The sequence below is a fragment of the Doryrhamphus excisus genome, linkage group LG7, assembly GCF_037039965.1.
Source record: "Doryrhamphus excisus strain RoL-2023G ecotype Guam linkage group LG7, RoL_Dexc_Guam_v1.1, whole genome shotgun sequence".
NCBI lineage: Eukaryota > Metazoa > Chordata > Actinopteri > Syngnathiformes > Syngnathidae > Doryrhamphus > Doryrhamphus excisus.
The window spans coordinates 8,366,765-8,382,262 of record NC_136363.1 but is presented as its reverse complement, the minus strand read 5'-3'; the positions used below and the strand labels follow the sequence as shown (position 1 = coordinate 8,382,262).

Genomic DNA, 15,498 nt, shown 5'->3' with positions numbered 1-15,498 from the left:
GGTCTAGGGTCTAACTGATTACCCGATCAATCAAAACAATAAGCTTCATGATGAAGACAATAATCGTTACTTGCAGCGCTAATACATTTTTTGCATGCAACACCCTTAAAGCATGTTGTTACATACTGTATGTTGTAGTGGGCACACTGCAGGAAAAACAACAAACATTTGCTTTGCATTCAAAGTGTTTTCTTTCGCTCAGTGACTCATAAAACATCATATGGAAGAATCATGGTGGATTGCATTGCAAATGACCTTAAACAACATATACACAGCATAATGGTGAGTTTATGGACAATAGTGACATTAAAAAGCCCTTTAAATTTTTTTTTTTTATAAAAGCACTGATGTTTCAGATATTTAAGGCAAAATGTGACATAATTTGGGAATCATTTAGGGATTTACTTTCATTTACGTGTACAAATATTGATTCATATTTGTGCCTGCTCAACGTGAATCTGTGAGTAGTTCATCTACAAATAGCTTGAATCAGCCAAGCATGTTTGGCAAATTTACTTGTATGTCGCTCATTATTCATGAAATGTTTTTTTTTTTTAAAAAAAGTATAAAAAGCTGCTATATATAAATATAAATATATACAAAACAGTAAATCCATCACTTACGGACCAAATTCAACGATATGGGTGGCCATGAGCACTGTGGCTATCGCAAATGCAATAGAAGCAGAGAGAAAAGAAAAAGATATAAAAGAAGTCAGCAAAGAGCTAGACTAAGTTTACGTGCTTCTGCTTCCTGAACTTGATAACAAAAATTGAAAAATGAAAACATTGTGCACCTTTTCACTTCCAAAAGAGAGCGAAATCAGAAGGGGGAAAAAAAGCCAGCAAGCAACCGTTAGGCAAGGGAGTGGAATTTATAGGAAGAAAAAGAATGGTGCAATAAAAATATACTGCTGATGTGTCGTGACAGGCCTCAGTGGAGAGCACTGCGTGAAAAGAAGGGTAGGTGTTCAACAAGAAAAGAAGTTCCCAAATGTTGTGGTCAGAAAGACCTTTAGGTCTTTGGCTTGCTATCCTCTTTAGTCCCCCCTACCTCTGCTCCTTTGCCCCCCTCTCATCTACCAGGGGCCCTTGACAGACGGGCCTTTGGGGCTGTATTCTACTTGATGGCTCATGCAGTCTGAAGGATTACACCGGCCATCATTTCCCTTTGAGCCAGGTTGTCCGGGCGGGCCTGGGATTCCAGGAACTCCCTGCTGGCCAACGGGACCTGGGGGTCCCATTTTACCGTAGCCTGGGGAGCCTGGGACACCTGAAAATCAAATACCATAGAAATATGTCATACATATTGTTAGCTCAACATCGTTGGGCTTCAAATTTATGTTTAGATACATGAGAATTCCGTCCCCTGAAAGCTCTAATGACTTTAATGAAGCTGTGGTGCAACTTCATTTAGCTTGGAATGCTTTTTGTAAACAAGATGATGGTCTGAAAATTGATAAAACAATATCAATAAGTGACTACAGATGTTTACTTGTAAATAGAGATGATGCTCTGTGAAGTCTGTGATTTAAGCATCCCAGATGTTGACTTAATTATGATGGTAATCATGACTATTTGAGAATGAAGACAGACCAGTTTAATCACGCTGGCAATTTCCAATCAGCGACGACACAAACTCTTAAAGCAGCATTAACATAAGTGACAGGTGCTGTTTTCACGCATGCTTTAAGTTTTTTTGTTCTTTGAACAACTAGCATGCAATTGTTGGAAATGTGATTGCTCAATTTCAGGTTGAGGTTCAGAGTTCAGAGTCTCACTGAATATGACAATAAAATAACTGACCCAGTATGACCAGTATAGCACATTACGTCAACGTCCTTGAATGAGTCTTTTGAATGGCTTATATTTGTATCCTAGTTCATTTAGTCAGTGTCATCACAATTTTTTTTGTGCAAGGGAAAAAAACAGATGTGATGATGCAACTCTCCACTAATGCATTTCACTTTAGAGCAATTTTAAGGCATAAAAACGGCCACAAGGTGGCAGAAGGGCATTTAATAAGAGCATGTCAACGGAAAAATCAATTGAATGAGTTAAAATTTAATATTTTTTGACAAATAATAGGTCATATTCAACCACAAAAATGCATGATTTATTCGAATCTCAAAGTGGCGAGGGATGACTGTAATTAGCATGGATAAACTGTAGTCTCCACCCCTTCTCTCGAGAACAGCTTCAGTGTGCTTGACTTATAAGTTGCCCATTTGGACACATTACCTGGTGATCCTGGAGGTCCTGCGTCTCCCATCTCTCCTACACCCTTATCTCCCTTTGCTCCCGGCGGTCCTCTCGGCCCTAAAGAGTGATATTATTGTGACTGCATGAAACCTTTAAACGTCTGGCGACAATGAATTTGTGTGTGTGCGTGTTCTGCTCTCACCAGCTGGTCCTTGGGGTCCGGACCGTCCTTGTCGACCGATATGCCCAGGTATTCCAGGTGAGCCGGGTGCTCCAGGATTACCAGGAATGCCGTCTTTCCCTGGAGGTCCAGGTCGACCGGGAGATGCTACCATTTCGACAGGCATCTGCATGCGGGACATGTAGTAGGCCATTCTCTCTGGGGAGGAGATGCATTCAAAGAATTTGGAACAAAATCAATTCAAGCCTACAGGACAAAGTGGCTGCTATAAATGTGCAGGAGGTAAGGACCGGAATGAAAGACAGCATTTTCGGCTTGAAAAAAGTTTCATATTCGGGTCCATTATAATATTACGGTCTTTCCTCACCATCAAAAATTTTAATGACCTGCTGGCGGATGAAGTTCTTTATTTCCTCATAATTGACCACAGCCTAGAGAATGATGGACAAAAGGATCAAACACAAAAAACATATTTTTAGAATGATTACGTGTGTCAGTGAAGCAGTCGTGATGAAACTATAACTCACATCACTTCCTGGCATTCCTTGAGATCCAGGTGGTCCGGGTGGACCGGTGGACCCAGGGCTTCCTCTTTCCCCTCTGGGTCCAACCGGGCCGATTATCGGTTGAGCGTCCTTGGAGTGATATCCTAAACCTCCACCAGGGGGCCCCGGTCTGCCTCGCTCCCCTGCAGGTCCTCTTTGTCCTGTAGCCCCTGGCTCACCCTTGGAGAACATTAAAGCTACATGGCTACAATTTGCTCCTCTTATGTCGTTTACTGTTAAATATTAAGTGAGCAGTTTAAATATCATTTTAAAGAAACACTAATTGGCCAGAACTATATCAATTACCCCTAAATAGCAACCTTCAGTCAGTTTGCATAAAAAACACACAGTGAAAAAAAGCCTTGCCACATTAGTGATAGTGATTTATCGAGGACAGTGCAGTTCGTAATGGACATCCGATGTTTACGTGTCACCCGCAGACAAGCAGCTCTTGAAATACAGAGTGTGTAGAAGAATGGAGAAGTCCGTTCTTGTCTTTCTCCTCTGTGCTGCTAAAACCCTGACAATGGCGTCCTGTCAGTGTGACAAATAGCCTCATCTAGCATCTCCTCTCATGCTTAATAGCATTATCCCAGAGGCACAGAATGGCTATATCACTGCCTACACCAACTGGAATCACGTCGAAGAAGAGATAGTTGGAAGTAGGTGGCCGTCTGCCAGTGTGGAGCAGGGTAAAGCAGGGTGAGGAGTGAAGATGTCGGTGGGAGGGTTAAAGAACTGACAACTATGTAAACCTCAGACGCTGCGTGGGCAGAATTGCTGAGAGAAAGCATGTTCAGCACTGCCGCGCTTCGGCTTAAGCCTGAGCTTCGGCATAACTAAACGCATTGAGGTGATGGAGATGACGTGCTGAGATGACTCTTACCTTTTGGCCTGGCTGCCCGTTCCCCCCTGGCAGACCTGCCAACCCCTGGGAAGAAAAATAAATGAAATAGGCACACAGGAACTGAAGTGAACATGAAAAAACAGCCGCTCCGACTTACATCTTTACCAGGAGAACCATCATTACCTGGCTCGCCCTAAAGGACAAAGCAGGACACAAAGTTAAGTGGCATATTTTTACTTGGATATGACTCAGGACTGACCATAAGCCCTGGGTGACCAGGTGGACCTGGGGCTCCAGACATTCCTGGGAGACCCCTCTCTCCATTCTGACCTTTATCTCCCTTTACGCCCTGCAGAGAGATGGAGTGAATACTAATTTCTATGGAGCATTTCAAGCGTAGTTTGTCACTCTGGCCCTCTGCCAAACAAAAATTCTGTTAATTGAATGGAGTCATTCAGGTCATCACGATAACAACTCTCACCACTCCTGATGGACCAGGAGGTCCTGGGGGTCCAGCTGGACCTGGTGAACCCTGTAGGATGAAATCAAACACTACACATAAATTTGGAGTTAAAGAAAATGGGAGTCAAAAATAGCAGTGAACTTACAATGTGGCCAGATGGTCCAGGTCGTCCCTGAGCTCCTGGCGTTCCGGGATCACCCTGAAAAGGCCACAGATTGAGATCACAGTAATTACTATAGGTGGCTTTGTCTGCATAGGTAATTGATTTTCTCTTTCAAGTGGAAAGAAAAGCTGACCTCATGTCCTGGTCTACCTGGTGGTCCAGGTGGACCTGAAGGTCCAACATCGCCCTAGACGTACAAGAGGGTAATAAAAATGTAATATAGAAACTATGAGTGGAATTAATCTCTCAGGTCATGAAAACTGGGATCGAAAACACAGCAGAGATCAAATAATTTTATTGTGTTAGTGATAAAATCTTGCTATCAAAATCCTGGCATCATTTTTACACAATTACTAGCGTAGTAAAAACAACACAGTTTGCAAATAAAGCAATATATTATTGGCCAACCTTCTGTCCCGGGAAGCCAGTGTGGCCGGTTTTGCCTTTGAATCCCTGAGGGAGGATGTGTGAGAGGACATGATTGGTACAGTATTCACAAATATGTGGCAGCCAAGGAACACTTTGAAATCATCAACACAGGCTGTGGAGGAACACAAACTTGAAAGAGTACACAGTGTTTGCAATGTCCAAACGGTGTCACACTACAGCGACACACCTCTAAGCTGATTCCGCTAAGCAATTCATGTGTAGTAGTGAGAGAAATTGATCTGGATGCATGTAAACTGCGCTGCACTTTCTTCAGACCTGTTTTTATTTGTTTAGTCTAATTTAGAGTGGCTGGTGACACAGTCAGGAGATCGGGAAGACCTGGGTTCGATTCTCCGTTTGGGCACCTCTGTGTGGAGTTTGCATGTTCTCTCCAAATTGTCCATAGGTATGAATGTGAGTGTGAATGGTTGGTTGTCTATGTGCCCTGTGATTGGCTGGTGACCAGTCCAGGGTGTACCCCGTCTCTCGCATGAAGTCAGCTGGGATGAGCTCCAGTACCCCCGCGACCCTAATGAGGATAAGCGGTGTAGAAAATGGATGGATGGATGGATGATTCAAGACCTGAACGTGATCAGTGAATTTCTGGAAAGTAGGATTCCTTATATATTAATGGAATATGTTCATAGTTAGTGCCCTCTAGATATGAACTAACACCCCTATAGTCACATTTACTCTTGTATAACCCAATATAGTAGATATAATAACAGAAAATAGGCCATTTTAGACATTGTGTACTTTAAATGTGTTCCGGTGCTGAGGGAGCCGAGTGGTGTGTGGACAGGAAGTCCAGAGATGAGTTTTAGTTTGGTGTGAGTGACAATCACAACAGTAGTTAGGGAATGTTTTTTTGTGCTTGTTGTGGTAAAGCCTGTGGTTCCGGTGATCAAGACTGGCGCTTGTGTATGATTTTTTTTAAGCCGCAGAATTTAAAGCGCAGTGGAGAGGGTTTACTTGTATAACAATGTGATCTCTGACATTGAACATGAAAAACTATGGAAGTTTAAATCAAGTACTGAAAATGACTTCAGCTACCTTAGCTATCCTGTGTCAAACCTGTTCAAAATCAATAGTTGTCTTGCAATTTAGAATTAATTGCAGCAACAATAACAATAACTGCAAATGAAGAGCACAAAACCGATAATCTTTATAGTCCTTTGCAGGCGATACTCGGATTGTATATGACTGTCTGTCAGGAAAAATATGCTAAGATGAGTTAGGTTAATCATAAATGGCCAGGAGCACTACTGCTTGCATCACCATTATGGTCAAAAGAACTATTAACATGCAAATTGTTGATAATTGCCCACATGATGGTCATCCCGATTCTGTTTGCACACTTTCAATTGCTCATAAAACACAATACCTTGCAGCTGAGCCTGATGCGAATCTCATTAGATTGGAAAATATTTGGTGATAAAACACTAACCATACACCAAACAGGATTAGCTTTTTGTTCTGCAAGGGCCATGAAATAAAATTAAACACAAGCCAAAACCTCAAGGACACAAAGATGTCGTCTGCGTGCCAAAGCTTTTGAGCTGCATGTCAGGTTGAGGTAGGACTTGCATATAAATGTGTTTATTTACGCACAATGATTTGTATGCTGTGTGTGCTCGTCTACTAGTGATGCAATATAAGTTGTGATTTAAATATCAACGCAAACAAAACGAGTTGGTTCCACATATCTCTGAATGACTTTTCAATTTAACGAGAATTATACCGTGTGTGTGCCAGTTCCACCCTATTTGTAAACATTGTACTAATCATCGTGGCGACCTTATTTGCATTTAGTTCACAACAACTCAACATGCTTCATTTGCTTTACGCAAGCGGGAAATTGAGCAATGTGTGCTGTGCATATGTAATCATGTTGTTTCAATTTGATTGGCACGTTGGTTTAAACAACCACATCTCTATTACCTTTGTGTATCGATTGTTTCAATCATAATTTACAGTGTTCTGTAAGCAATTTTGAAACACACCAAAATTGTTACTTCAGGCTTGAGACACTGTTTAATAAACCGCTGCTATTATTGAAATTAGTTGCAAAACCTGTGAGAATATTGTCAAAATAGGAGACAAAAAGTTGAAATATGCCGGAATTCAAACTAATACTACACTTTTTTCACCTATATTACAAAGCTACTTTGTCTGAAAATACATACACCTAGTAACTTCTTAGTATATGTACATGTGTTGTTTTACTAAATATCAAATATATACCGTGGCATCCTTTTGTTTTTTAGTGGCCTGCAGTGGAAAAAGTTTGGTTCAAAGCACAACAAACAGATAAAGTGATGCTTAAGTTGCAATGTGTTACTTACTGGGATTCCTCGTGGACCTGCAGGACCCGGGGGACCCACTTCTCCCTGACAAGGACGTAAACAGTCACGATTGAGCATTTTTCCAGCAAGCGTATAAGCTGTACTGTGAACCCCATCATGAGCCAATTACTTACTCGAAGCCCTGGCTTTCCATCTTTACCATCTATCCCTTCGATGCCAGGAGGGCCCTTTGATTGCAAGCAGAAGCAGCTGACGTTTCACAGTGAAATAAAAACATGTATTATAGAACATGTTTTATTATATGTATGTACCATCAGCCCTGGGGAGCCTGGGGAGCCTGGTGGTCCTGTTGGTCCTTGAGAACCTTGGTTGCCATCATTGCCCTGTGAAAAAAGAAAAAAAATCATCAATAATTATCAAATATACTGGTATCACAGATATGGGATCCACAATTTCTAATCACCTTTTCACCCTTGAGTCCTGGGAGTCCTTCCCTTCCTGATTTGCCTGCGGGACCTGGTGGACCCTGAGAATTAGAAAGTAAAAAAAGGAGTAAATGAGTACCATAAATGCTATAATTATAATTGGAAGCAGGCAATAATAGTGAAATATGAAAACCCATTACACTTTTTGTAGCTTATGCTACCAGAGACTATATGAGACTTGGTGGTTAATTGAATGGAGCATTTACTGTACGTATGAGTGAAAACCTAAAATCATACTGGTGGTCCTGGGAATCCTGGTTGTCCTTGGAAGCCCTTCAAAGAAAACATATTATGTTTTATTCAAATTGTTTGAATTTTGTTTTGTATTTGGCCACACCTACCTGATCCCCTTTTAGTCCTTCGGGTCCTGATGGTCCTGTGTCTCCTTTACCTCCCTACAAACAAATAAGGGGTCACTTTCTTTCTATCTATTGAAAGGTAAAAACCCAAAAAAAGAGAATTCATAATGAAACACTCACCGGTGCGCCCGCCTGTCCTTGGTACCCGGGGAGACCAGCCGGACCCTGCAGCGGAGGTGAAAATGTAAAATACAGGCAGCAGGTATAATGCTTTTAATAAGGGAGATAGCATCAGTGTTGCGACGTACCATTTCTCCTTTCTCACCGCTGGTCCCTGGGCTCCCACGTTCGCCTTTCAATCCCTGTAGAAAATAAGCAAGGCGCAACTAATCAATTCCAGATCACATATGAAAGTAACCATCAATGTGTCCATCAGATCAGATCACTTTTGTTCTTATATAATGAGGCTTGGAAAAGAGCTTACAGGCATTCCAGGAGGCCCCATGGAACCTGGATACCCAGGCGTCCCTGAAGGGCCCTGAGGTGAAGATGATGGAAATAATGAGTTGTTTTCTACAAAATATCATTACAGAGATATTGATTGGCAGATACTTTCCTGTTCACCCTTGAGTCCAGCCAGTCCTGATGGTCCCTGCTCACCTTGCTGACCCTGAGAAGAGGATGTAATATGTATGTTTTGTTCTAAATGCAAGAAAAAGTCAAGTTGATATGAACAGGATGTTATTTCATATCTGCTCTAACGGTGATCATCAGAGCTTTTCAACCAAATCAGCCGAAACACATTTTCTCCAACAAAAACTCATGTAATGTCCTTAAAATATTAAACTTCACCCTTTATAAAAGCGACAGTTGTGAACAAAAGATACTACAGTGAAACCTCAAAATGTTGATCACAATCCATTCCTTAATGTTCGATTTCCAAGAATTCCCTCAGAAAATAAATTGACAGTGAATTCATTGGTTCCAGATTGACAATGTTGCCTGTAGAAAACTTTTAGACTCAACAATAAACAGTTATAAACATTATACTGCCATACCAGTATAAATAAAAATTAAAAAATTAAAAGTAAAAAAAAAAACACAACAACGCCAGTGTGCGAGTCCCTAAGATGTCTTATTTAGGTCTATCCATCCATTCATTTTCTATGCCGCTCACTAGGGTTGCATGTATGCTGGAGCCTATCCCAGCTAAGTGTAAGGTGACTATAAGGGTATTATTTCATGTCTAGGGAACTCTAATTATGTTACAAACAGTATTTAGAAGGTTGTAAACAGGTTTTTAATGCTGTAGGCACAGGTCTGGAACCAATTAACCACAATAAACGGTTAGATATTATGTATTGGAAATGAGCAATTTAAATTTTTAAAGGGGAACTACAATTTTTGGGGACTTTTGCCCATGATTCACAATCCTTATGTGAAACATGAACACAACTTTCCTTCCCTTTTCTGTGCCTTATTACATGATTAAAACAAGTTAATTTGAGCTAACTTACAATGCTGTCATTATGCTGGGATACACTTATTTTGACTACGAAGCCCTCTAAAAAAAAGTTGATCATGCATTAACATGTACCCTGTTGAAAACATGTAATAGTTGCCATATCTTGCCCTATTTTGATGATTTAAAACACTACCAAAACCTTTTTTTTGAGGGGTATTGATACACATACCTATGCTAGCAGCGACAACACTTGCAACAACACAGTTCCCATTTAATGTTGTCAATGTTGTTGAAACTTTTAAAGGAAAATAAACATGCATGTCACAAAAATGTGCGATATAATTGTCTTCATCACAACGTGATTACTGATGATCGTAATTTAAAGAGAGTGATTGCTAATTGGTCGTCAGAGGATTGGCAGCTGTGAGCAAATTCTAAAACAATGATGATGACTAATATATTCAGGTGAGGCTTTTCTGCTTGTCGCACCCAAACAGCGCAAACGAACACATGCAGCGAAAGCTAGCAGGTGCTTTAAAGTGCTACTACAGTGCAAATGACTTCCACTCTGACAGCTCATTCATTTACGCTACCAACACTATAAATCCACATCAAGAGGGGAACAGATAGGGGGGTTGGGGGGTGGGGGGGCTCTCAATCTCATCAGGAAGAAGCAATGATCCAATCAGTCCTTCATCTGAAATAACTTTTCATTAAAAAGCCACATGGAAAGGCACACGATAGAGTGATGCTACTGCATAATCACAGGCAGGAAGATGAGCACTATTTTAGATGAAAACAAATTTTACTTTATTTTTTGCATATTTTAGCACTTCTAAAACAGATGTTTAAGATTTTTACGGCTTTTGTGAAAAGAGTTTTGAAAAAGGAGAGTATAAGTGAAACTTACAGGTGAACCGGGTGGGCCTTGGGGACCTGCGAAACCCGGAGGTCCCTGTGAAAAGATGGTGTGGATAAAATTAAATATAAATAATATAAAATAAAACACATATGGCTTTAAGCCTTGCATCATTATAAACTCCAGTGTTATATTCATTTCCTACCAAAGGTAATTACTTGTACATTGTTAAAGAGCACATATTTTTATGTTTTATTGGTTTTATCTGGTTTTATCACCATCATTCCTGGAATTCCAGCTTGTCCTCTCTCTCCTTGTATACCCTGTAGCAAAGAATACGAAACTTAATACAATCATGGAACAAAAAAATCCCAAAATGTGAAAAACAAGCACCAACTCACAGGGTCCCCTCTCATTCCCTGTGATCCAGGCACCCCTGGAACTCCAGGTTGTCCCGTACAGGTACAGTCATCCTGCAATGGCCGAGGATTAAATAAAATCTGTATGGAATTCAATTGTATGTGTTTGTGTGACTTTGAGTCTTATCTGACCCTTGGTTGTGTTGCCTGTAGTTTGTCCACACACTGCAACGAGACAAGTTATTGAAATATTATTATGTCTACCCATAACAAAGACCCTTTGAATGCATGAGTAAAATCCTCTGTTTCTTACACTGTCACAGTTCTCCACAGGGGTTACACCGGGTTTTCCCTGGTCTTCCTTTTCTCCTTTGGCATTTGCCATACCTGGAACCCCTGGCATACCTTGGGAACAGTCCCCAACACATGCCTTCTGTTTAACAGAATAGAAGGAAAACACAAATATGAAAAATAGAAAAGTTTTTTTTCATCATGCTTGCATAAGAGAAAAAAAAAGGATGCACTTACGTCTTCTTCAGAAGCATCCTGGGATGGCATCTGCAGGTCAGCCTTCTGGAAAAATTAAGGTTTTATTTCAAAATTGATTGTCATTAAAGATTATCATTAGAAAAATCAACTCATTTGACAAATAATAAAAAGGTTAATTAGATTAATTGTGCTCTTTTGAGTGATTTCTTGATGCTCGGACAATAATATAAAAGGGCTTCTACCAATTATAATGTACAAGTACCTGACTGCATGATATAACAATTAAACAGCAATTAAATAGCACACTCACATAGCACAATCAAAGTCATATTGAAGTTAAATTTGATGCTGTATAACGATCGATGGTTCTGAATTAATAGTTAATTATTAATTCAGAACTATTAATTTATAGTGCATATTCAGTTTCATAGCTTTTGCCAATAGGCCTCCATGACACCCACTCACATAGCACAATCAGGCGTGCACACCACTTAGCTATGGCTCATGGAAACACACTGGTGTAAGAGGCACACACAACAGTTGTTCTCTCTCTTACACACACACACACACACACACACACACACACACACACACACGCACACGCACACGCACACACACACACGCACACACACACACGCACAAGCTTAACTTTCACTTTCTAACAGGGCAACTGCTTTATATGTTGTACTTTCACTCTAGAGAGCCATAGCTAAGTGTTGCGCAAGTCTGATTGCGCTATGCGAGTGTGTTTCAAGAAGGCCTTTTGCCAGAAGCTATGAAACCGAATATGCACTGAGCCAATAGACTGAAACTGGAGGTGTTATAATAATATCTAACGCTATTAATTCAGAATCATTGATCATTATACTGCCTCAAGTTTAACTTCAATATGACAGAAAAGACAATTACACTTCTAACCCAAAACAAACGCACCTCACACAATAGAATTTGAATTGCTGCATAGCTTCAGAAAGAGCCCAGGAGATTTGATAGAACACCAACAATACTGTGCTATGCCCTGATTGTTTTTTTGCCTTATCACCAGGCACTGTGGGTTGTTTTAAACAAAAACAAATAAACCTTAGCAACAAAACAAAACTGAATCAACAGACGAAATAGGGACGCACAGAATAGTCTCCAAAACACACAAAACATGATAGACTAGTATAAAAACCAAGAAAAAAAACCTCACTCTCACTGTCTGTTTACAGCATGATTGCTCAGTAACAATTACTGTAAGAGGCAGGTTGCTCCCCATCAAAGCAACGGTCCTTTTCACTGAAGAGTGTATCAATAGCGTTTGGCCTGCTTTCAAAACCATTACTAACCCATTTGACATTGTTCAGATTCAGATCAGAGTTTTTTTTTGCACACTATTGACTGTAAAGTGTCTAACAATACACTTTTGTGCATTTGACTGCTCCAATGATGTCTCTTTGTTGGAATGTCATATCCACTTCTGGTGAAAATTGCTAATTGCAATGTGTTTCATTGCAGCATTTTGAGCCCTCAGAATTATACTGCAGATGGGAAAGTAGTTTTGATGTGTTACACAACACAAAGGTCAAACCTTGGAGAAAAGAATGTGGCTCCTCATAACGGTTTGTGAGAGAATCTCACTTGCTTCGTCCTGCAGACTATAAACGGTCTGTGTGTGGCTGACCACACACGTATCCAAGTTTGTGGGGTATTATCCAGAAGATGCAATAACATGATTGCTGAAATGTGAGGGGTGTGCTCGAATACAAGTGGTCTCCAAGTTTTGCTGTTTGGTGGTTTGGTGGTCATTCATTTTTAATACTGAACAAAAAATAAGAGAACTAGGACATCGGAGTAATACGTAGGCAGATAATTACATGCGGACTGGCTACACAAAGAGGAAGCAATGCATTACTTTTGTTCGTTTTAGGTATCTATGCGTTACATCTCCGTTATGACTGCCAAGTGAAGCAGCCTTCTCGTGTGGCAGCGTATAAAAGTGAAATTTTTTAAATTAGATGCTGTAAGATCGGTGGGGAAGTAAACGGTGGTACATGCCAAGTCCAAGATGCTGAAAAGTGAAGATCATCATGAAGGATACAGATGGTACCTTTGAACATGTGGAAAGATATGCTGCTATGAAATAGACAGTGATAACAGCATAAGTCTCTAGTCTAGGAACGGAACACACTTGTACGGTCGACTGTTCTTGGGTGTCTGTTGTACATCGGGAACCAGTAAAATAGTGTGCCACCTCTCCTCCTTTTCTTTCTACTTTTACTTACAACGTATCCTGGCAAACCCGGTTTCCCCGGTATCCCGTCGTTTCCAGGGATACCCTGAAAGAAGGAACTGAGGTTGAACTGATTTGTTGCCAATCGAGGGATAGCCGCTCCCATCTCCACCAGAGTTTGAGGCAGAGTCAAAGGGTCAGGGTGAAAAACGGTTAAACCTGTTCCTTCTCCTACGGCTTATCAAAATATTTTTGTTCTATGAATTAAAAACAAATTGCATCCTGTAGTAGTTGTAATTTAGACATTATGAACAAAAAGTATCCTTATCGCCACTCATGCTGTCTTTTTTACACCTTTGACTCACCACAGAAACACTTTATTTGAAGGCATTTCAGAAATCAAGCAAACTACGACAGCAGCAGCTAAAAATGCACAAATGTTTAGCCAACATCTTACAGAAGACCTTCAAATAGCTGTTTATGTCTTGACTGACATTTCCCAAAGTTGCTAACTACGTGCATTAAAGCATGAAGCACCAGGTGGGTTAGTGCATTTTTATTCTTCCATCCTGCTTTACTGGGCTTTATTGTAAATGAAGCTGTTGGCCACCTACGATTTAGTCAAGTCAGTTCAACATGCATTTTATCAACCATCAATTTGCAAAGCATGTCAATCCTCACTTAAATAACCCAAACAACCAAGCCAAACCCTCAACTTTAAAGTTCAATTCAGGCGAATGGACTGGCGGCTGAATTCAACTTTAGAGAGAATTCCTCACCGCCCCACAGTCCATGATTCTTACCTGTGGCCCTTGCAGTCCATCAAAACCTTGAGGTCCAGGTGGACCAGGGGGGCCTGGAGGTCCTGGAGGTCCCTGCAACACAAAAACATGCACATATGGCGACAACTGACACATAACATTATTATTCATAGTTAAAAAACAGACCTGAGGCCCAGGCTGCCATGGGCTTACTGCAGCTCCCGGAGCTCCCTGGATGGCAAGAAGAATTAGAGCAACTTTGAGTATTTTCAGTAAAACAATGTATATAAACAGAAGTCACTAAATACCAGGGGTGTAATGGTACAGGTAACCAATGGTATAAGGCCATTCCTCAGTATATATATTTACTAAAATAGAGGGCCCATCTTCTATTCTGATCAGTACAGACTGCTGGTGCTAGGTAACGATTCTGTAAAAAGGATGCTTATGACTATACTCACTGGTCCACCGATGCCTGAGTGCATTGGCATTATGCAGTTGCACTCTCCAGGGTCGCCCTAAAATATACAGATATGAATATACAAAACATATTAAAGTGCAGTATAGCCTTCAAAACTATTATACAACTCTGGACTTTTTTAAAAAGTAGTTTTAATCCCAGAATGTTGGGCATTAGGTGACGCTCATAGCTGTGGAAGATTAAACACTCTGAATATGTTTAACACTTCATTACAGCCCGGAGTCGCATTAGATGAAATTGTCAACCAAAACTATGCTGTGCAAGCAAATAGCGGACAGGAAAATGCACTATGCAAAACAGGTGTAAACCTCCTAAACAGCAGTGTGTCTTCACAATACATCAAGTAAATGTATTAACGAAACATCTTTTACGCATAGCCACTTCATTTAGTTGACTTCCCTCCATGTAAACCCATACGACTCTTAAAAGTGGCACTATTTCCTTGACTAACTTGAATAATGGTAATTAATGGTCTTACACAATTATTGACTATGACTATGAAGCGACTCTTTTCTGACAGCTACAACACACTTGTCACCTTTGCTGCTCCTCTATCTATGCCCTACAGCCAGTGTGGGTGTGTGTGTGTGCGTGATTACCATCTGTTCCACCCTCTCATACTCTAACCCCTCCGAGATCACTTCATCCAAACAAAATGGTAGACTTACCTTGTCCCCCTTAGCGCCATCAACTCCCTGCAAGAGAAGACACACACAATGCACACACACAATTGTTTGTTAATGCAGAAGAGAGATCACAGGGCCATGAGCTGAGCACAGAATAGGGGACATAGGATGAGATGGTGGAAGACATTGCCCCTCCTCGAGATAGAGGCAGACATCCTTGGTTACCAATGCAACCGAAAATCAAGGGAAATTCTAACTGAAGCTAAAAAAAAAAAAAAAAAAGGACCCACAAGGTGGCAACAATTGAAATTACAAATAGCATCTCTT

The 15,498-nt window shown here is 40.7% G+C and overlaps 1 protein-coding gene across 3 annotated transcripts in view; it reads right to left on the bottom strand.

The window, feature by feature from the left end:
• Window positions 1–31: 31 nt before the first annotated feature.
• Window positions 32–15,498, bottom strand: part of col16a1 (collagen, type XVI, alpha 1) — a 48,834-nt gene continuing 33,367 nt past the window's right edge. For 2 of the 3 annotated variants that reach the window (XM_078792029.1, XM_078792031.1), the window contains 33 exons: window positions 15,214–15,240; window positions 14,526–14,582; window positions 14,251–14,295; window positions 14,107–14,178; window positions 13,356–13,409; window positions 11,131–11,175; window positions 10,916–11,035; window positions 10,795–10,827; window positions 10,645–10,716; window positions 10,522–10,566; window positions 10,295–10,339; window positions 8,539–8,589; window positions 8,404–8,460; window positions 8,228–8,281; window positions 8,100–8,144; window positions 7,962–8,015; window positions 7,858–7,893; window positions 7,599–7,661; window positions 7,447–7,518; window positions 7,309–7,362; window positions 7,175–7,219; window positions 4,809–4,853; window positions 4,534–4,587; window positions 4,383–4,436; window positions 4,256–4,306; window positions 4,034–4,123; window positions 3,932–3,967; window positions 3,814–3,858; window positions 2,910–3,107; window positions 2,750–2,813; window positions 2,404–2,580; window positions 2,241–2,318; window positions 32–1,272 (listed from right to left, as the gene is read on the bottom strand). In XM_078792029.1, coding sequence (XP_078648155.1) covers window positions 1,079–1,272; window positions 2,241–2,318; window positions 2,404–2,580; window positions 2,750–2,813; window positions 2,910–3,107; window positions 3,814–3,858; window positions 3,932–3,967; window positions 4,034–4,123; window positions 4,256–4,306; window positions 4,383–4,436; window positions 4,534–4,587; window positions 4,809–4,853; window positions 7,175–7,219; window positions 7,309–7,362; window positions 7,447–7,518; window positions 7,599–7,661; window positions 7,858–7,893; window positions 7,962–8,015; window positions 8,100–8,144; window positions 8,228–8,281; window positions 8,404–8,460; window positions 8,539–8,589; window positions 10,295–10,339; window positions 10,522–10,566; window positions 10,645–10,716; window positions 10,795–10,827; window positions 10,916–11,035; window positions 11,131–11,175; window positions 13,356–13,409; window positions 14,107–14,178; window positions 14,251–14,295; window positions 14,526–14,582; window positions 15,214–15,240 — 2,232 coding nt within the window. In that variant the 3' untranslated portion in view covers window positions 32–1,078. The remainder of the gene's footprint in view (window positions 1,273–2,240; window positions 2,319–2,403; window positions 2,581–2,749; window positions 2,814–2,909; window positions 3,108–3,813; window positions 3,859–3,931; window positions 3,968–4,033; window positions 4,124–4,255; window positions 4,307–4,382; window positions 4,437–4,533; window positions 4,588–4,808; window positions 4,854–7,174; window positions 7,220–7,308; window positions 7,363–7,446; window positions 7,519–7,598; window positions 7,662–7,857; window positions 7,894–7,961; window positions 8,016–8,099; window positions 8,145–8,227; window positions 8,282–8,403; window positions 8,461–8,538; window positions 8,590–10,294; window positions 10,340–10,521; window positions 10,567–10,644; window positions 10,717–10,794; window positions 10,828–10,915; window positions 11,036–11,130; window positions 11,176–13,355; window positions 13,410–14,106; window positions 14,179–14,250; window positions 14,296–14,525; window positions 14,583–15,213; window positions 15,241–15,498) is intronic. The other variant, XM_078792030.1, reaches the window with a different exon arrangement.